This window comes from Trichosurus vulpecula, chromosome 2, assembly GCF_011100635.1.
Source record: "Trichosurus vulpecula isolate mTriVul1 chromosome 2, mTriVul1.pri, whole genome shotgun sequence".
In the NCBI taxonomy this organism is placed as follows: domain Eukaryota; kingdom Metazoa; phylum Chordata; class Mammalia; order Diprotodontia; family Phalangeridae; genus Trichosurus; species Trichosurus vulpecula.
The window spans coordinates 371,272,327-371,295,669 of NC_050574.1; the positions used below are offsets into that span (position 1 = coordinate 371,272,327).

The 23,343-nt window shown below is 36.6% G+C and overlaps 1 protein-coding gene across 1 annotated transcript in view; it reads right to left on the reverse strand.

Annotated features, from left to right (window-relative positions):
* The window catches only part of TIAM1 (TIAM Rac1 associated GEF 1), a 154,077-nt gene that overhangs the window by 107,934 nt on the left and 22,800 nt on the right, over positions 1 to 23,343 (reverse strand). The window contains exon 3 of the mRNA XM_036745622.1: positions 4,449 to 4,896. Within this exon, the coding sequence (XP_036601517.1) occupies positions 4,449 to 4,896 (448 nt within the window). The remainder of the gene's footprint in view (positions 1 to 4,448; positions 4,897 to 23,343) is intronic.

Sequence of the window (23,343 nt, forward strand, 5' to 3'; positions counted from 1 at the left end):
AAGGGAAGGGCAATGATTGTAGACAACTTTTTCTAGGAGCTTAAGAAAGGGAGGTAAGATATAGGAGAGGTTGAGAGAATGCTAGGGTCTTACAGAGGACTTTTAGATATGGAAGATACTTTGGCATGTTTGAAGGCAGTAGAGAAAGAACCAATAGAAAGAGAGAGGTGGAAGATTAGAGAGGAAAGTGATGGAGGGGAGTGGAGGTGGATGCAAGCTGCTGGAGAAGGCAGAAAGAGATGGGATGAAGAGCACACTTATTGGACTGGTTTTGAAAAAGAAAAGGACTAGTTCATTATAATAGATTAGGGAAAAGGAAGAGTGGAGAATGATGTAAAGGGGTTTTGAGATGAAGGAGAGAAAGAAGCTGACAGTGAATGGTTTCAACTTCCTCAATCAAGTAAGAGGTCAGGTCTTCAATTAAGGAGAGGGGTTGAGGGAGTACTGGGAAGAGGGAACTTTGGAATAGCTTCTATGGGGAGTGAGAAAGGGAATCCATTAGAGAAGAATGGAAGGGCTGTCTTGCAGCAGTGAGGGACCACTTGAAGTTAGCTGAAATGAATTTGAAATGTACCCAGGCAGCATGGTTATATCACTTCCTCTGGGTCTTATGAGCAATACATGTGGACATGTGGCCATGAGGACAAAAAGCAACATCCCACGTTAGGGTCAAAAGCAGAGTTGCCTGCCCACCTGTTTTCAGAGTTCTCTTCCTGAACACTTGCCCCAGCGATATTGAAACCTACTCTACCATCTTGGCAGGTTTCTCCTGGTTCCACTACAAATTCAGGTCACTTAATGTGAATGGGCCATCACCACAGCCAAGCAATCCTCTTAATTGTCCCTAATTGAATCTCTATCTCACTAACTTCAGCACTGTTACAAATCCTCAACTCTCCTCCACCACACCTCCCCTAACTTTCTCAACCAAGCTCCTCACTGTATATTTTACTAAGAAAACACAGGCCATTTGCCATTAGCTTCCTCTTCCCTTCACTCCATCTCATAATTTGTTCATGTCATCCCCCATTCTCCCATCGGGTAGACTAATCTCTGATAAAATGGCCCTTCTCTTCAACAAGGCCAAGCTTTCTACAAGTACCCTTAATCCCATTTCCTCTTATTTTCAACTGATTGCCAACCCCACCCCCCACCATGATCACCCTTTCTCTCCAGTCTTTCTTCCTTACAAACACCCAAGTTTCCTAATCCTTCAGAACAAAACAAAACAAAATTGTCATTAGAACACATCACCCAATATCTCTCTTTCTCTTCTCAAATGCCTAAATATAAATGTTTCTACTTGCTGCTTCCACTCCTCTTCTCTCACTCACTCCTCAGTCTTTTGCAGTGTGGCTTCCAACCTTATCAACTAAACTTCTTTTGCCAAAGTCACTAATGATTTCTTAACAGTCAAATCTTTATCTCAATCCTAATCCTTAACCACTCTAAATCACTTGCCAGGGTAGACTACCTTTAACCCCTGGATTACATTTACTCTCTTTTTGTTCTCCTTCAACTGGTCTGATAGCTCTTTCTCAGATCTGGCTCATCAGCAATATCATGCCCACTAAATGTGGATGTGACCCAAAGATCTATACGGATCCTCTTCTCTTTTTGCTCTACATTTTCCATCTTGGTGACCTCATCAGCTCCAATGGTTTCAATTTTCATCTGAATGCAGATGACTCTCAAATCTTCTGTCTCCTGAGTTCCAGATCTATTGGACATTTCCCATTGGACATCCCATAGGCATCTCAAATAAAAATGTCCCAAATGGGATTCATTAGTTCTCCCCCCCCCCCAAACTTCCCTATTTCAGGCAAGAGAACTACCATTCCTACAGTCATCCAGGTTCAAAGCCCCAGTATCATCCTCAGCACCTCCTTCACATTCACCCACATATCCTGTCCATATTGTCCTTGCTATCTCTGTAAATTCTCTACCCAATCCATTTTAGTCAGAATACTGTTAGGTGTTTGTCACCTCTCCCTGTTCACACTCATCTTGCACAGAGCTGTCAAAATGATTTTCCAAAAGTTCAGGCCTAACCCTGTTACCTCCTTTACCCATTCAATGTACTTCATTGGCATCCTACTGCACTGTGGATCAAAAATAAACTCCAGCTTTTAAACCTTTTCACATCCTAGCCCCAACCTATCTTCCAACCTTATTATACATGATTCCTTTTACCACTCTGTGTTTGCCACACTGACTTCTACTCAATGGGGCCATGCCACAACCTATAATTAACAGAAGAAATGAAGATACAGTTTGACTTGAGCTCAAAATATCAATTATAAGGTCTTCCAGAGGTTGAGACTGACCCTTATCTATCCAGGTATTATATATCCCATACCAATTTGTCAATGATTATTCGATTATGACCCATTTGAGGAAGATTTATAGTTCAAGGATTGGGTGGTTCTCATACAGAAACAAGCATCTATAAAATCCACTGACAAATGGTTCATCCTATACAATAGCTGTTTGCCACGGTTTGCTCTTCCTTTTCACTTTATTTCAAATTACATGTTATCTCTTATTACATGTTATCTCTTCTTTCTTCTCACTCCTTCTTATTCCCTCTCACTATTAATTTTCAACTAATTTGACAATAAAAAATATTAAGTTTTTAGCCCCATTCTTTGAAAGACTTTATTTTTAATCAACATAAAGAATCACATAGTCTAATTTCATTTATGGACTAGTCTCTTATACTTATAAAATATGTACAAATAAACATGTATATGTGTATTGTGAAAGAATGTATAATTATATAGTTAAATGAGAAGATGTGAAAGACCAGTGGATAAGGAGTGAGAAGTCTGGATGTAAATCCTAATTCATATTGACCACTTGGTTCATGTTAGCCAAGTGACCTTGGAAAAGTCACTTCATAGTTTGGGGTTAAGTTTCCCTAATGTTTAAAATGATGGGTTTGAAATAGATGCTTTCTAAAATCTTGCATAAACAAGGTTAGAGTACCCTGTATTAGTATATTTCAGTATCTAAATCCTGAAATTCAATAACCTTATGACTTTTCAAGATAGAGATGTGAATGTGTGTGTATTTCAATCTAGATATATAGGGATACAGATGTGAACATGCACCCCTATATGTATAGTGAAGGTGCAAAAGAGTATGGTAAGACAAAACCACAGCGTCAAAATTACCTGATTAGGACCAGTTAATCAGTAATTGAAATTTGCCTCAAGATTTCAACATTTATGGAAGATCGTTCATCTAATAAGATTCACCTGTGAATTTACTTGGTGCCATTACTGTTCCTAAGTCTGGTATCTAGCCTTACATAGGATACCCAGATGTCAATAAAAGGACTTGAGACGACATCAGCCCTGGGGCTGCAACTATGAGTATGAATATGGTCTTTCTCATAGATCATCTCAGAGTTAGGCCCATAGTGCATTTGGAATTGTGGAATTACAATAGACCCTTCCTAGTGCTGCCCAATAATATTGTTTATATGATCTTCTATAATAATGTATGGTTTTCCCCACTTTTGGCCAAATGCATGGAACTGAATTGATCACATGTACACATACACTCCATCTAAGTCTGCTATATGCAACATACAAATATAAGGCATGAACATAAAAGAAACATGATAATTTTTAAAATACACATATAAAAACTTAAATATTTAAGAGCTATATATCCAAATTAACATTGTCTGAAGCCCTCATTGTAGGAGGGCAGGATATTTTTTTTTTCAATGATACTGCCTCCACTCATATCATTTTAGGAATTACTCTTTTGGTACTACCTTCAGAGCCAGTTAATTTAAAAGCTATGTTTTGACAGAATTATCTATTAGCCTTTCCTCCTCCTCCTTTGTAAGTATAATTCAGGTGCCACCTCCTACATCAGGTTTTTCTTGATCTCCCCAGAACTTAGCACTTTCTCTCTCTCCCTCCTTTCTTCTTCTTCTTCTTCTTCTCTCCCCTGCCTACATAATTATTGTTCTCTGTATGTTTGCTCTTGATTATCAAGAAAAGTAAAAACAAAAATGAAATTACCTTGTATTTAATCATGTGTCCATCCTTCCCTCTACCTCCTTAACTCCTTGAGCTCAACAATACATAAACTTGTAAGATAAAATGTGTAATTTTAATCTTTTTGGGAGGCCAAATACGTATAGGAAAATTGACCTTAGGTGGATATATGAAGCAGCTACTGTTACTATATACACTTTATATGTGTAAGAGATTGCTACATATAATAACATGTATATCCCTCCTTGATCTTTGTACCATAATCACCTACCATGGAACCTGGCAATATTAGGTACTTAGTGTATGATGAATTAAATTTAACTAAAATTATAAACTAGAGATGCCTGGATTTTCAAACAATATGTAAACACATGTAAAAAGAACAAAAGGTTAAGAATTAACAGATTAATAAACTGTATCTTCTACCCTTACCTTTCAAAGACACCCAATAGTGTTTCCATTTCCTTCGGGTTGCCGACTCCACCTTCTTGTTCTTCTTGTGGACGAGGAAGTTCTTCACGGCTAGGGCTCCAGCCTTTCTTACTGTTCCTTGGGCAGCTGACAGGAGGATATCTGACTGTCCAAGAGAGCTCAAAGTACCACTACTCTGTTCATCACTGTGGGCAGAGCCAGCTTCCTCAAGGCTCTCACTGTTGTTGGTGCTCATCTCCAGTTCCCGACGGAAATTCTCGTATACCCCTTGCCGAGCAGCATCTCCAGTAGAGCTGCTGCCACTGTCGCTGCCCAAAAATGCTCTGCTAGTAGTTGGGGAATAGCTCGAATTGGTAGCATTGGAGCGCCTGGAGAGGAGGTCTGTATCAATGGTGGCTCCTTCAATCCCACTGTCTGCAAACTCACTCCCTTCACCTATGTTCACATCCTTGAAAGGAGAAAAACCAAGGGAAGAAAAAAGAAACCATGTCACTTAAGGGGCTACAGTGTACTAGAGGAGGCCCAACGGTAAGAGCAAAGTGAGGATTGGGCTAAGGATCAGGCTAACTAGCCAAGCAACCTTGAACAAACTGCTTGATCTCTCTACTTACCAGCTTCTTTTGTGAAAAAAGAGGAGGCTCTATTATTATCTATAAAATCCCTTCCAGTTCAAATAATCTGTAATTCTTCGATGCAAAAACAGCTGGGGTGCTTTTGTCACTCATGGTCTATGATCAAACCCCAAAACTCAGATCACCTCTTTGTCATCTTCTAACAACCATATAATAATAATCACTAATGATACCTAACATTTATATAGTGATTACTTTGTGTCAGGCACTGTGCTAAGAGCTTTATAATCATTATCTCATCTGATCCTCACAACAACCCAGGGAGGTAGGTGCTATTATCACCCCCATTTTATAGATAAGGAAACTGAGGTGACAGGGTCACACAGCTGGTAAGCATCTGAGACCAGAGTTAAACTCAGGCCCGGTGCTCTAATCTTGGGCCACCAAGCTACTCTGTCTTCATTGTTTTAAACTGTAAAAATATGAAACTCCCTGGGCACAAGAGATACTCTGCTGCTCAGGAGCTGTTAAATGGTCTCAGCATGGGTGCTAAAAATTTGGATAAGGGGGGAAGGGAATGGGAAGAATTGGTGTATTTTTTCTTCCTCCAGGTGTCCTATATTTATCTAAATATATTGTATCTACTCTTCCTCGCCCCCTGCCCCAAGAATGAAGCTTCTTGAAGGCAGAGAAAATTTTGTTTTTGTCTTTGTATATTCTCTATGCCTTGCACAATTTTTTTTAACTGAATCGGAGGAAGAGAAAAACACTTCAAAGAACTTAACATTTATCTGACTTGGGTAATTACCTAACTGGCAAATCAACTATTGAGATTCTGCCACCTGCTGAAAATTGTAGCACTCAGCTGCCCCTATTCTGCCTCACAAGAGGGCTTTGAAACCCCTGGGAAAATTCTATAGGCTGATTAGTTGCTCCAAATGTAAGGATACATAACAGCATAACCAATTCTGTTGAGCTGCTGCCTATAAAAAGCCTGCTTGGGAGTCCATTATTTAATGTGATGACTAACAGGATAATATTGCACCACCCCACCTACTCATCGCACAAGGAAAAAGAGAGCGTTCTCTTCGAACCAGGTCTGGTAGCTTCAATTCTTGGTTGCTTGGGAAAAGTGTCTTATTTTGTATTGTGCCAAATAATTCTGCAGGGCCCATTGCTCTGTTCGGCATTTTGAGATTGATTTCACTTTTTAAACTAGAGACTCTTAGAAGCAAGCACTTTACTGCCTCTAGCTAGAAGACAGCTTAAAGTCCAAAGACAGAGAAGTATCAATTCCCAGTTCCAAAAACTTAAATACCCACAATTCTATGCTTGCTCCCAGGTTGCAAACTATACAGAAGAGAGAACTACCCTTAAATTAAGGTCTTAATTGCTATAAAATGTTTCATGTATTTCCCTAAAAATAATTAAATTCTATTGTAACAAGGTTATTAGAGTCTACCGTAATCACTTATAGATCACCCCTCGGCCTGCTACTTGAATCATTCCCATATTTAATATTATCATCCCAAGCACTAGAGTAATTAAAGGTATGCTTGCATAATTCCTCATTAGCTAACTAAATTTTGACATATTGCTCAATTAATCAAGTAACTTCAGAGTCCACACCCTAATTCATCAAATATTCTCCAAGCTGGAAAAACTTCCTTTCCCAATCTACTACTTATGCCTCTTAGTATATTAAATCCCTTCCCTTGATTAAAGAACTCCTTAATCAACCCTTTAATTAAGATTAAATAAGTATTAAAATTATGGAACACATACCTTGTTAGCAATGACATGAATAATAAAATGGAGGTGAAAATAACTATTAACAGTATTTTAGCCATGAGAAAGTGTAACTTTAAACTATCATTGTAACTGCGCATGATTTCACTTCTGAACAAATGTAATTGTACCCACAACTTAGTTCACTCAAGGAACAAAAGTCTCTTCTCCAAAATTTCCTTCAGAAACTTTACTAACAGTTTCATCAAGAAAGGACTCTCTATCCTCTGTCTTTGCCAGCTTTCCAGCCATGACAGAACAATAGTCTCTCATCAGATTCAGTGCTAAAAGTACTGAAATAAAGTTTGTTCATAAAATAACAGCTAAAGATAGTTCTAACAATGTTTCTCCTCACCTTTTTTTCTCTGTCTTCTCCACAGTTTATGTCATAGAATAAAGATAAACATGTACTTTCCCTCACTCCATAGGGAGAAGCACGTCATAAAATTAAACAGGCAAAAAAAAATAAAAAAAAATTAAACAGGCAACTGAAAATCATATCACTGCTACCCTTAAGGAGTCAGTTAACAATTTCCACTGCCTCCATAGGAAAGGTTTTTAGAGTTTTTGTATTTTAAAAAAATCTTACACAAAAATGTGCATCTCATTTATACAGGTTGTTTTTCTTTTTAAATGTGTAAGTCAACATGTAACTTTCGAAGAAATCTTCCATGCCTATGGTTCTTTCTGTCCTTCTGTTTTCTTCCTTGCTTCAATATCTTTTCTCTCTTTTGTTCTACCATTTTTTTTGTGTGTTGGGGGGTGTCTACCCTATTCCTAGACCCCAGACTGAAAGAAAAAAACAGAAATTCTTTAAACAAATATGCACAGTCAAGTAAAACAAATTTCCACCTTGGACATGTCTGAAAAGGTATGTCATCTTCTGTACCTCAAGTCAGGAGGTGGGAAATATGCTTCATCAATGGTACTGCCACACTTCTGGATCATGATCGATCATGAATGTTGATTAGAATTCTCAGGTCTTTGAAACTTTTCTTTACAATAAAATATGAGTTTCAAATACAAGTCTTTACAATGCTGCTATTACTGTATAAATTGTTCTGTAAATTAGCTCACTTTACCCTAAATCAGTTCATACTAGCCCTCCTAGGTTTCTCTGAAGCCATTTCTCAACCAATGAGGCATCCCCTTAGCTTCCAGTACTTCCAGTACCCCCCAAAAAAATCTTCTGTAAATATGTGTCCTTTTTGTCTTTCTTTGATCACCTTGGGGTACAGATTTAGTAATGGGTCAAAGGGTTTACAGTTTAGTAACTTTTTGAGCACAGGTCCAAATTGCTTTCCAAAACAGCTGGACCAGTTCATAACTAAACTAACAGTTCATTAGTATGTCTGTTTTCCTATTGACCCTAGGTGAGGCTCTCGAAACAGATGTCACACTATGAATAATTAATTATAGAATAATAACTATAGTAATGTTGGATATCATAGTTTTATTGGCAAGCAGTTTTATTGGCAAGAAATAAGACTTTTTTTATTAGCTAGCAAGGCTTGCAAAATACTTGACAAATATCCCTTTTATCCTCACAACAACCCTGGGAAGTAGGCGCTATCATTGTTCCCCTTTTACAGATGAGGAAACTGAGGCTAAGAATAGTTAAGTTAGTTTTCCACAGAGCCACACAGCTATTAGAGATGGCTAATATCTACCAGTGTTTCCCTGGAATGTAGTCAGATCCATCCCTTCTTGTTCCTGTCTTCAACAGGGGTTAGTTTCCCCTAAAAGGAGATAAAGAAGTCCAACGCCTGATGGGCCTGTGTTTCCCTGACTCAGCTTCCTGGTCAAAAAGGAGAGTCAGGCCCATCTAACTTGGCATATGTCAAAAGACCACCCAAGTTACTATAGTCTGACTTGAAAACCACGCACATTTTCATATGGAGACCAAGGGGACTTTCTCCAGAGATGCTAAGTACTACTGTATCCTTCTTACACATCCCTGCGGTGTCAGGGCAAAGCAAACCTTCTTTTGATAACTATCTATGACTTGAGTGCCCTGTTTCATGTGAACATCAAATCTAAACGAAGAGAGTGCTGGTATTAGGGCTTACACCAGTCCTGTGTTAAATCTGATGTTAAAGTAATTGTTGTTTGAAAATATTTATATTTTTATGTGAACAAGATAGAAATAAAAACATTCTGTTACTTCCCATATCGCCTTCTAAAAACTTCTTCTATGTATTTACGTACTTTGCCATTTTAAATAATACTATTATTTACATAAAGACTTTTAGTGACCAAGTTTTTAAAAATTATGTTTAAAAATTTTTAAATGTAATTGGGAAATATGTAACAAAATAAATATATTAAAACAATAAAAAAGACCTTTAGTGAGTTTTAAATTCTTTCCACTCTGCATCACCTCATATAGATCTTCCTATATTTCTTTACATTCTTCATGGATATCATTTCTTATGATACAAAAATATTCTTACATATTAACATGCCACAATTTGTTGAGAAATTTCTTAGCTACTGAATAAATATTTCTTTCATTTTTTTCTTCTAGTAAGAATAATTCTGCTAGGAATATTTTTGTATAGGTAAGTTTTATTTTGATGTCAGTACCATTCTTGGGGTCTAGTCCAAGTAGTGAGAGCAGCAAGTCAAAGGATATGAATAATTTTATAGCAATTACTATATAGTCATATAGCTGTCTGAAAAGAATGTCCCAATTAACAGCCTAACAGTGAAAGAGTATGTTTATTTCTCCATAGCCCTAAGGGCATTGAATTTTAAGGGCTTAAATTATCTGGCCAATTTAATTGGTTTAAGTATTTCTGAGTTGTTAGAACTTGCATCTCTCTAAATATGAAAGTTTAATTTTAATCAGTTCAGGTGGTTTCTGGTCATGTGCTTCTTTTTTAAGAACTCCCTAATCATATTCTTTGATGACTAATCTTTCAGGAAAGGGTATTCTTCTATGTCAATTTCTTAGAGATTTTAGGTATCAAGCATTTTATAGCAAAGGTTTTTCCTTTGATCTGTTATTTTCTGCTTTATTACAAAAGCATTACTGTTTGTTAAACAAAAAGCCTTTATTTTAATATGACCAATGATCAAAGGCATCTATTTTGCCCTTTTTTTGCATTTGTTCAAGAGCAGAGAATTTTTCCTTTCTAGCCTATTCGATCTCCGTCGATTTCTCTCTCTTTCTCTCTGCCCCCTCCTGATTTCTCCCCTCTCTCCCCATACACACGCACGCACACACGCGCGCACACACACACACACACACCCCCTATTCGTTTAAAATTTATTATACATGGCACGCAACATAAATTTAAATGTTACTTTACACCACACTGTTACATAACTTCCCCAGTTTTTATTGAATAATTAATTCTTTCCTCAATATATGTATAATTTGAAATTTATCAAACATAAGAATATGTATGTATATGTACATAAGCATATATCCTAGTGTTGAATTACCTATTCTATGGATCTATACTTCTATCAAGTATCAAATAATTTTGATATTAACTGATTTATATTAAAATATAGCAGTACAAATACGCTTTTCTTCTTTTTTCCCCCCTAATGAGCCTGGATATTCTTGTCTGTTTATTCCTTCGTATTATTTTATCTAATTTTATCATTATTTTATCTAATTTTATTAACTAGCATATTTTTATTTTGACTGATATTAAATCTATAAGGTATACCATACTCATAGAACAGCTTCCCTCCTTTTCTTTGTCTCCAATTATTTAATTCCTTTGTTTTTGTTCAAATTATTTTATATAACTCTTGTGTTTGTTTTGATAGATTAGTGCCCCAAGTAGTTTACAGATTTTGTCACATCAGAAACATTTTTCTCCTGTCAACTTGGTTTTTTAAATAACGATTTTATGTGTTTATTACATTCCAATATTTTATTACCGATTGTTTTTTACCGTGGAGTTATTTCAGTTTCCTAGATAAGTCAGCATAAATAAGGATTATTATCTTTAAATAAGGATTTTATGCTTTTCTTCACCTATATTTTCCTTTAATTTCAGCTTTTGACATTATTGCTATATTTTCATTTCTAAAGGTATGTCATAAAATAACCATTAGAACACACAACTCTACTGACAGTAGTGGCAAAACATCTAATTTTTATATTACAGTAATAAATACTTTGTATTATGTAACAGAAAGATTCTTCTATTCCTATACTTTTTTGTGTTATTTTTAAAAACAAATGAATACTGCATTTTAACAAAGAATTTTTCTACATATACTGATAGGACATGGTTCTAGGATTCATGTTATTTATGTTTTATGATATTGTTTCCTAATATTAAACCATTCCTGGTATAAATCTGTTGTGAACAAAATGAACAATCTTTTTGATATAGTTTTTATTTTACTGGTGTTTTATTTCATATTTCTACACAGAGGGTCATTAGTAATCCAGTAATAAAACTGATTTATTCTTCTCTTCATTTCTTTCCCCTTACATGAATCAGGAGTCAAGGAAAACAGCATTACTTTCGCTTTTAATCCTTCCAGGGTGATTTCATTGAAAAGTATCTATAACTTACTTGGCTTAATAACTGAACTCTAACTCTAGGTTTTCTGAATGTTAAAAGCTATTTTAAGGTGGGCTTTTCTCTCCACAAGTGTCTCAGATTCAGAAAGGATTTTAAAAGACTATCTTCTGTATTTTAAAAGCTTGTTTTGCAGTCCCAAAGAGTTAATTTTCAAATGAAGGTCTAATTCTTAATTTTTCACCATATCCTATTCTAGCAGCTATTATTACTTATTACTATAGAACTATTTTATGTTTTAACCCTTTTGAAATATAGTGCTTTTCAACTGCTTATAAAACCAACTCCTTGTCACTGTAGTCTTCAAACTTAAACTCTTGTTTACATGAGTGAAAAGAAGTTGGGATTACCCCTACTGGCATCCTGTGAATTCTGCTAATTTTTAATCTTTCCCTTGTTTTCAATTTTTTTTGGTAAACTTTTAAAATAATATCCTTAAATCTCACCATGAAATTATTTTCTTTTTCACAATTTTCAGAAAGGTCATTCTTAAATTTTCTCTTTTTTCTTTGTTCTCCATATCTAGAACTTTTTTTCTGCATAGCCTCCAAATCTGCCTTCACACTACTACACATTCACTCTAAGCAAGTATGCCTTACAACCAATCTTTTGGATACAAAATCCAAATCAGTTTCTTGCAATTTCTTTCTTTTTTATTATAAACTTAATAAACAAAGAAAAACAGAAAGGGATATGATGTGACACTTTGAACTTCTTTTATATAGGATTTTCCCCACTACATACAGATTTTTGAAATAATTCAAATTTTACATGCTAGTTCCAGCATTTCTTATCTTTGTCTCATTTTTGAGCTTCCTTCTGTTCTGTCCCAAATCTGTTTCATATTGAGTAACTTTCTAGGTATTGTTTGGTTTTTTTTCTCTCCTGCTTCCTCTGCTGTTTTAACATTCTATTTTGTGGAAAACTAATTCTGCTTTCTCCTGAATCATTGTTTTATTTAAATTCTCCAGAGATAATTCTAAATCGCCAAGTTTATCAACATTTTATTTTAAGAGTCCTTTAACTAGAATAAGTATTTTATCTTATTTCACAATGTTTTTGCTAATTTAATTTCTTCCTTTCATTCTTACAATGTGTTTAATATGCATTTTGTTGCATCTTGAGAATAGACTAGTTTTGCTGCTGTTGGTACTGTAATAATCTAGAATAGTTTCTTCTGGCATTTTTTTCCTTTGGTTTTTTTAATTAAGTACATTTTTTTTCACTGCACAAAAATTTGAGTTTCCTCATTTTTTTTGAGTGGTTCACGAACATTTTTATTTTGAGGATTTCTGGTACCTTTGATTAAAATACTGGTACCTTTGATTAAAATACAGATCTTTCTTTTCGACCCTTGCATCCCATTTCTTTCCACCCACACAGTTACCCTCTTAGTTCTGGCCTTTATCACCTCTTGCCTAGATTTTATAAAAGTTTCCTAAATGGTCTCCCTGACTGAAGGTTCTCATCACTCTACTGCCAAAGTTTGAAAATTAAGTATATATCTTACCATGTAACTTCCCTGCTCCATCAATAACAATGGCTCCCTATTGCCCCTAGGATCAAACATAAAATCTGTTTGGTTTAAAGCCTTTCATAACCTGCCCCAACCTATATTTGGATCCTTATTGGACATAATTTCCCTTCCCAGAGTCTGTGATACAAACTGTAGTCATATAAAATATTTCATCTTACAACTCCAAGCCTTTAAGTGGCAGTCCCACATGCCCAGAATACACTCCTTCCTCTGTCTCACAGAATCTTTTTCTATAAGATGAAACTCAAACAATATCTTCTGAATGAAGTCTTTCCTGAACCCCCCATTACTAGTGCCCTTCTTCCCAAACTACCTTGTATTTAACTACTTTGTACTATATTTATTTACTTTATATTTCTGCAATATATATTTTCATATTGTTTTCTCCTCCACCGAAATAAGCTTCTTCTCAGGAAGGACTGTTTTACCATTTCTATTTGATTCCCTAGCACAATGCCTGGCACATGTAGGGGGGCTTAATAAAGGTTTTCTGACTGACTGCTTGATTTCTAACACAATCTAACCTAAGAAATGCTTTGATTTACTCATCGTCCTAAAAAACTAAAGAGATGAGGAGACATTTTTATATGAGGGGCTTTGTAGGACAGGGTGAATTTATCTACCTTTATTGCTCACAGCTTAAAGTAACAGCTGAATCTGTGATTCAAGCAGAGAATTTTTATTGCTTCTGTAAGTGGAAACATATGCCCAATACTGCACACCAAATTATATAAATTTTTAATTTGGTCCATGGAGAAATAACAGCTGACTGCCAACTTCTAACCCCTAGTCTTCTCACCTGAGGCATGCCAAACACCCAGAAACTCAGGAACTTGAGAGATTCATTAACACTTAATATTACTTACCCCAGGCTTCAAGTAGAAAAATCAGGTTAGATTATCTCTAAATGTCTTTTGAATTCTAAATCCTATGATCCTAAATTCCACCAAAATTCCAATATCATTATAATTTGTTTGAAGGAGTTATCCTAATAGAGTGAAGCAATTTTCCTCCCAATATAATTTCACTTCATCTACCTCTAATAATAGGCAACATATCCACTCTACTCAATACCAGAGATTCAACTACACTTAATGTCATTTCTTAAGGGCTGGAGGATGGGGCAATAAACTCCTCCCAAAGCCTTCCTTTGCAGAAGACTCAGAACTCTTAGAATTTTCCAAGTAACTCTATTTTCCATCAGCAGCTTTGCTTAGTTTTGACTCCAGTTACCCCACCCCTTTCAGTTTCCTTTGTGGTCTTCTCCCATTAGACTGTAAACTGGTTGAGAATGGTCATTCTTTTTCTCATTGGTATCCCCAGTGCTTAGCACAGTGCTTTGCATATAGTAGAGGCTTAATAAATGCCTATTGAATTGAATTCCCGTGGCTCAGAAGAAATGAGAGCTTTTTTTTTATAACTAGGAATATTTTCTACATTCTTATCTTACAGTTTTTTCAGAACCCTTCCTTTTCTACACTTAAAGCATTAAATGACATTCTGTAGCACTGAAACTTGCCTTCTTACCATATCTGTATTCAAATAGCAACCCTTCCAACTATTCTCAGCACGACTGTGTTCCACCTCAGAAAACAGGCACTTACAAAGTGTAAGGGTTGAAAAAATAGTAATTTTTTTTTAGCATATTCTATAGAAAACACAAGCAAAATCCTCTCTGAATCTCAGTTTCCTTATCTACAAAATAAGGGGGATTGGAATTAGAGTCTATGAAAGTTCGTAATCTCAATTTATGTCATGATGACTGATCTTTTCTGAATTAGTTAATTTTAGGAGTTACAGGAAGGAAGTAGCTGCCAAAAAATGTTATTTAAAAACAACCTGGAGATGATCTGAATGATGCTGTTCTGTGGGTGGACAGAGAACTAACTGTTAAAACTGGCCCATCACTGGGTCAGAAGATACCTGAAAATAGCCTGGAAAAGTATAAAAATAATAATTTCATGGGGAAAATATTCCATTACAATTACACCCAAACTCATCAGACAGCTTCATGAATCTTGCAAATTCAACACGGTTCTTTCTGTTGCAAGTTTTCACAGAATTTTCACCCTAGTTTCCCATGTTCAAACACCTAACTATGCCTTTTGGACCTACAAGTTACCATTATTTATTTCCAAGTGTTCAAAATGGCCATGAAATTTTATCTGAACCATTTTAGTGGTGCCATAAATTGCAACAGCCCCCTGGGATGAAGAGTAAATTCAGAATATATTTTCACCTGCTCCTTAAAAACAGTGCCATGAAGGTTAAGGACAGATAAAAGACACTGTGGTCTTTACAAAAGCAGTTGACTTATGTCATGCTATGGTATGGGTTGTTCTATTTTTATAGTGGATTACAATTGAAGTGGTGAATAAGCTGTGTCTTAATGATAGAGCGGTAAAGATGTCATTACAAATGTTTAAGAATAATTAGCAAAGAACTTTTAAAATCTTTCTTTTTAAATCTTTGTTACAAAGGGGGGCTAACTCAGGAGAGAGGGAGAGATATATTGGGAAAGGAATGTGATGTTAAAAATGGAAGGTACCAAAACCTCAAAAACATTAGAGTGGAAAGTAAATTTATGAGAGCACCCCACCCCATAAATAAAAGAGTAATTAGCAGAAAACAGCAGCAGTACCCAAGGAAATGTCTTGAAAATTGCTGATTCAAAGACTGCTGATCCATATCAACTTGGACATAAGTCTCTAGCAGAGGGCCAAAGTGCTTTGCCCAAAGGCCAATTCTATTTAATATTTTTATTAGCAACTTGTCTGAAAACACAGAGGGCATGCTTATTTGATTTTCATATATATCTATACCTCCTGAATTTATTTGAATACATTGAATGATCTAGGAAAGATTAAAAAAATACCTCGAGGCTAGAATAATAACGGGCCTCACCCTAACAAGATGAATTTAAAGAGAGATAAATATAAAGCCTTGTATTTGGTTTTTAAAATCAACTGTACATCCAGCCATTCTGAAAGGCAATTTGAAACTATGCCTCAAAATTTATTAAACCATTTGTACCCTCTGACCCAGCCATACCATCTATATCCCAAAGTGATCAAAGGAAGAGAAAAAGGACTTATGTACAAAAATATTTATAGCAGTTCTTTTCGGGGAAACAAAACACTAGAATCTAAGGGAGTACCCATCAACTGGGGAATGGCTGAACAAGTTACGGCAAATGAATGTGATGGAACTGTATTATTATAAGAAATGTTGAGAGATCTTTGCAGAGAAACCCTAGTTTCCTTTTATGAACTGATATAGGATGAAGTGATCAGAACAAGGAAAACAATTTATACAATAACAACACTGTAAAGACAGTTTTGAAAGACTAAAGAGTCTGATCAGCTCAATGACAAACCACTATTTCAGAGACCTCATGATAAAACATGCAACCCCGTCCTGACAGAAGTAATAGATTCAGATCACAGACTGAGGCATTTTGCATATGGCCAACGTGGGAATCTGTTTTGACTATACACATATATTTGTTTTTCTTTCCTTTTGAATTGTGGGAGGGAGGTGTGGGAGGGAAAGAAGGTAGATTTTTGCTCAATGAAAAAAAAAAGTTAAGGTCTTTTTCAGTCCTAAATCTCTGATACTATACTGTAGAGTAACTCATCAGCTTTGCATTTAGAGTAGATTACCTCTGAGATAGATCCCCTCAGGCTTTATGAGTCTATTTATCTATTATATTATTATATAGTACTTTATAAAAGAACATGACTGCTTGTGATCATTAATCAGGGCTTAGGAGTAAATATGTGTTGGTCATAATAAGGAATAAAAATTAAATTTTTCATGTATCTTTGCCTTAACACAACTATAGAGCCATAAGACTTCAGGCCATGGAATATTCATCTTTGGGCAAGGGAATTTTGGCCTACAAAGGCTGAGTTAAGAATTTGCCACTGTGATTTCAGTGCTTTAATGGTTATTGTGTTGTTATATTCCTAAGAAGCCCTCATTGGGGAAAGCAAACTACTTCCTCTCCAAGAAGCCCTTTCCACTTTATACCACTCTAATTGTTAGGAAGTTCTTCCTTATATCAATCAACCAAAATGTATTTGTTAAGTGCTTACTGTAAGTCAGCAATAGGCAAAAACCATGAGAAACAGTCCCTGCCCTCAACATACGCACACTCTGATGGATGAAATAACCTGTCAATACAAGACATGTACAAAGTAAGTGAAAGGTACTATCAGGGATGAAAGAGAGAGGAGGAGCAGCCAACTAAGGCTTCCCCCAGAATGCAGAACTTGAGTTGAGAATTGAAGGAAGCCATAGAAACCAAGAGGCAGCTAGGTGGAACAATAGATAGAGTGCTAGGCTTGAAGTCTGGGAGACTGATCTTCCTGAGTTCAAATCTGTGCTCAAACACTCACTAGCTATACAACCATGGGGCAAGTCAACCCTATTTGTCTCAGTTTCCTCATCAGCTCATTTTGAGCTGCCAAAGGAAATGGCAAACCATTCTAGTATCTTTGCCAGGAAAATCCCAAATGGAGGTCCCAAAGATTCAGACACAACTGAAATGACTGAACAACAATAACAACAACAGGAGAAATTAAGAGACAAAGGTGAGGAGGGAAGGCATTCTGGATATTGGGACAGCCAGGGGAAAGGGGCAAAGATGGGAGGAGATAGTATCCTATGAGAAGCAGGTAAAAGCATAGTTATACGAAGGAGAGTAAAGTAAAAAGACTGGAAAGTAAAAGGGGCTAGATTATAAAAGCTTTAAATGCCAAACAGAGGTCTTTATATTTGATTCCAGAGTTAACAGGAAGAGACTCCACTGAGTAGTAAGAGCTGACTTGGGACTCTGATCATGAGCTTCTCATTGCAAAATTCAGACCTAAACTGATGAAAGTAGGGAAAACCATCAGACCATGTATGTATGATCTATGTAACATCTCTTATGAGCATGAAGTGATGGTGATGAATAGATTTAAGGTACTAGATCTGGCAGACAGACTGCCTGAAGAACTATGGACAGAGGTTAGCAAAACTGTACAGAAGGCAGCAACAAAAACATTCCAAAGAAGAGCAAGAAAGCAAAATGCCTGTCTGATGAGGCTTTACAAATAGCTGAGGAAAGAAGGAAAGGGAAAGGGAAAAGAGAAAGATATATCCAACTAAAAGCAGAATTCCAGAGGTTAGCAAGGAGAGAAATGAAGGTTTTCTTAAAGGAGTAATGCAAAGACATAGAAGAGAATAATAGAATGGGAAAGACAAGAGATTGCCTCAAGAAAATCAGAGATATTAAGGGGAAAAGTTTCATGCAAAAAATTGGCATAGTAAAAAACCAAAAATGGTAAGGATTTAACAAAAGCAGAAGAGATTAAGAAGAGGTGGTAAGAATACTCAAAAGAATTCTACAAGAAAGATCTTTACATCGCCTATTACCATGATGGTGTAGTTACTGATCTAGAGCCAGAAATCCTGAAGAATGAAGTCAAGGGGGCCTTAGGAAACATTGCTAACAATAAGGTAAGTGGAGGTGATAGAATTCCAACTGAGCTATTTAAAACTCTAAAAGATGATGCTGTTTAAGTGTTACATTCAATATGCCAGCAAATCTGGAAAACATAACAGCCGTAACTAGATTGGAAAAGATTAATTTATGACCCAATCCTAAAGAAGGGCAATGCCAAGGAATGTTCAAATTACAGAACAATTGTGCTCATTTCACATGCCAGTAAGGTTATGCTTAAGATTCTGCAAGCTAGGCTTCAGCAATGGTTGTTGTCTTTTGACATCGAAGAGGACCAAAATGACATCACTATGTAGGAGCAAGGTATGGTGTGTCCAACTGTGGCTGATTAGACCAATATGAGCTCCGAAGTCTCTACTATAAGTTGGGCACAATGTGAACTGAGAATTACCAGAAGCAGAAGTAGAGGAATTAGAGAACAAATTGCCAACATTTGCTGGACTATGGAGAGAGCAAGAGAGTTCCAGAAAAATATCTACTTCTGCTTCATTGACTACACTAAAGTCTTTGACTATATGGATCATGACAAATTGTGGCAAGTCCTCAAAGAGATGGGAGTACCAGATCATTTTACTTGCCTCCTGAGGAACCTGTGTCACACCAAGAAGCAAGTTAGAACAGAACATGGAACAGTTGGTTGGTTTAAGATTGGAAAAGGACTATGATAAGGCCACCTTATATTGCCACCTTACGTTACTTATATGCAGAGTACATCATGTGAAATGCCATGTTGAATGAATCAAAAGCCAGAATTAAGGTTGCTGGGAGAAATATCAACAATCTGCAGATGATACCACTCTGATGGCAGAAAGTGAAGAGGACTAAGAAAGCCAACTGATGAGGAGAGTGTAAAAGTTGGCTTGAAGCTTAACATCAAAAAAACTAAGATCTTAGCAACTGGCCCCGTCACTTCCTGGCAAATAGAGGGAGAAGAAATGGAAGCAGTGTCAGGTTTTATATTCTTGGGCTCCAAGATCACTGTAGATGGTGACTGCAGCCATGAAATTAAAAAAGATGCTTTCTCCCTGGAAGGAAAGCTACGGCAAATCTGGATAGCATACTAAAAAGCAGAAGCATTATCTTGCCAACAAAGGTCCATATAGTCAAAGCTATGGTTTTTCCACTAGCAATGTATGGTGGTGAGATTTGGGTTTTAAGGAAAGCTGAGCACCGCAGAATCCATGCTTTTGAATTGCAGTGCTAGAGAAGACTGATGAGAATCCTTGGACAGCAAGGAGATTAAATCTGTCAATACTTAAAGAAATGAGTTCAGGCTATTTACTGAAAGGTCAAATACTGAAGCTGAAGCTTAAATACTCTGGCCACATGAGAAGACAGGACTCACTGGAAAAGACCCTGATGTTGGGAAAGATTAAAGGCAAAAGGAAAAGGGGACAGCAGAGGATGAAATGGATGGAAAGGGTCATGGAAACAATGAACATGCACTTGGATAGATTTTGAGAGATCAAATGGAGGAAAGAAGGGTCTGGCAAGCCATGGTACATTGGGTCATGAAGAGTTGACATGACTGAAAACAACAGAGAGTGACAAGGTCAAACTAGCACTTTAGGAAAATCACTTAAGCAGCTGAGTAGAAGATGAATTGGAACAAGTAAAGAAGAGGCAGGAAGAGTAATTAGAACACAATTGTAACAGTCCAGGTGAGAAGCGATGAGGGAATGAATCAGGGTGGTAACTGTGTGAATGGAGAGGGGATATATACAAGAAATATTTTGAATAACAAGATTTGACAATGGATTAGATACTTGGGGTTGAGTGAGTAAGGAAGTGAGGCTGTCATTGAAGTTGCAACTCTAGGTAACTGGAAGGATTTTCAAAGATAATAGGGAAGTTGGGAAAGAGGGATGTTTGGGGACAACTATTACGCGTCCCGTTTTGGATATGCTGAGTTTGACTACCAGATCTCCAGTACCAGACAATCAAAGGGAAGTTGGTCATTAGACACTAGAGCTCAGAATACAGGTAAGGGCTGGATATATTGATCTGGAAACTATCCACATAAATATGATACTTGTCTCCATGGGAGCTGATGAGATCACCAAACAAGTAAGAATAGAAGTAGAAGAGGGCCCAGGGAAGAGACTGAGAGAACAACTATGTTTAGTTAACATGACATGAAGAACCAGCAAAGGAGACTGAGGAGGTTAGACAAATAGCAAGAGAATCATGTCAGGAAAAGCTAGAGGAGAAAATATCAACAAGAAGAGGGTGAGCAAAAGTGTCAAAGGCTACAGAAAGATGAAGATAGAGAAAAGGCCTAATGCATTGTTGGTGGAGTTGTAAACTGATCCAACCATTTTGGAGAGCAATTTGGAACTATGCCCAAAGAGCTATAAAAATGTGCACCTCCTCTGACCTAGCAATACCACTTCTAGGGCTGTATCCCAAAGAGACTATACAAATGGGAAAAGGGCCCACATGTACAAAAATATTTATAGCAGCTCTTTTTGTGATGGCAAATAATTGGAAATTAAGGAAATGCCCATCAATTGGGAAATGCATTAGAGTTCCATTTTGGCAATTTGGAGGTCACTGGTACCTTTAGAAAGAGCAGTTTCAGCTGAATGATAAAGTCAGAAACCAAATTACACTGCAGTGGGTTAGGTTTGGAAGAGAGTAAGAGGAAAGGAAACAGAGGCACTTGGTGTGGAGGGTTTTCTAGCAGAGAAAGAGAAGAGAGATATGAGCTAGGAGGGATTGTACTTGCCTCACAGCAACCACAGTATAGTGGGTATGGAGAATACCTCTACATTTCAATATTAAAATCCAACTATGTTCATATTTATTGGAAAAATTCCTCCCATGAGCACTGTACTAGGAGTCAGGAGACTTAAGTCCTATCTCCGGCTATCTTTGTGATCTTGGGCAAATGATTTAGCTGATCTGGGTTTTAATTTCACCATCTCTAAGGGATATGGGTTAGATGATGCACCAAAGATTTTCTTCCTTTTGCACCTTTACTATTCCATCACTCTGATTCTAAATCACCTTTAAAGGAATCATTCCTTGGAAACACAGCAACAAGCAGCAGTACAAGTCAAAGGAAGAGGAAGAGTACTGGCTTTCGAGTCAAGGGACCTGCGTTCAAGTGATTTTTGTTACTTATTATTCGTGGAACCTTTGGCAAGTTATTCAATCTATCTGGATCTTAGTTTCTTCCCTTGTGAAATAAGGTTGAACTAGATGGCCTCTTTGGTCACTGCTTGCTCTAAGTTCTATGATCCTGTGAGTTATGACCTTGTTGGGAAATGCCTTGCTTTGTTACCATACCTAGGTGACAGCAAGTAATATCTCCAGATGCTATGAGGTAGTAAAAAGGAAATTCCCCACCTTCCGCCAAACAGAGATTAATATAAATTAATTGACAGGAGTGTCAAATGATTGCCACTGGCTCGATAACAGGCCCATATCATGTACTATCAGTAATGATTTTCTTTGAAATTCACTTTAAAAACAGCTTCTCAGTGGAAGTTATATTCAAGTGGCTGCAATATAATTCTTACCCTTTAAACACAAAATGTGGCATTTCCTCTTAAATGGCATTAATGAATTTCTCTAGATCCTCTTCAAAAATCCCAACAGAAGGACAGGAAAGATTATTATGTGAGGATGAAAATTTTATAACTACATAAGTACATTAGAAAGTGATATTCTAAACCTGTTTCAAAAGTAAAAGTGGATTTTAATTAAACTCTAGAGGCAATGTGCCTATAGAGATGAATAGAACCAATCTCTAATTCAGATTCTCAGTTAAATACTTTGAGGCAGTATATAATACTGGACACCTACGCATAGGTGTGGATATTAATACCCAATGTACATTAAAGCTTCAGGCTTTATCTAGCCTTGTCTAGTAAGTTATAGAAGTTTGTGATTTGCATTGGAACTCATAGGTCTTTTCCTTATTCCTCTGACTTTGAAGAAGACCATTTACCTTCTGTGGAGCTCAGTTTCCTCAGCTGTAAAAAATGAATGGATCAGACTTCATGATCTCTAAGGTCCCTTACAGCTTTTCAGAATCTTCTGTTAGCACCATCTACTTAGTCAATAGACATTCATTAAGCGCCTGCAACGTACAAGGCACACACTAAGCACACTGCCCAATGGGTTTACATCTCCATCTATGTATCCACCTAAAAACTTCTCCATCTGGCTTTCTTCAGTTTTGAAAACATGGAACCAGCTAGCCAATAGGGAGTTAGGCACAAATCTAAAATTTGAAGAATGTGTTCTATGCACAGCTTTTCAAATTCAAGTTTGAGGTTAATTACAAGAAGACTTTTCTCCCCTCTAAAACTTCAGCACAGTAATCACTTCTGTGAATTCTGTAAAACCTTCCATTTATTGATTCCCCATGTATCTCTCACTTATCTTTCTCATTGACCCCTGAGACATATGGAAGGAAGCTGTAACTATAGGTCACTTAAGAAGAGAATATTGGTTAAAAAAAAAAACCACCTCAGTTTGAGTATCAGGATGCATACCTGATGCTCACCTTTCCAAGCTAAGAATCTGTTTCTTATAGGTCACAAGATAGGATGCAAACATCATTGTACTCTGGGACCAAAAAAAAAAAAAAAAAAGGTAACGGATAAGAATAGCAACTAAGTCATTAAAAACAAAGGCAATTTTTCATCTTCTAACCCAGTCTCTGAATCTGTTTTACAATTTCAATCCATTCATTCCACTGACAAGAGTCATTGTGTAAAAGACGTTATGGTGTTTTGAGAGTGTGAATTAATATCTTCTGAAGGCAGACCAATATGCCAAATAGACATGCCATTTCTGGTCAGGAATGACTGATTGCCTACCTACCTACTGCTTACCTCCAATCTAGTCTAAGAAGAATGATCTGAAGCTTGTCTTGTGGTCCTGGTCCTGCTGTAGTTTTCAATATAAATAGCTTAAAGGGAAA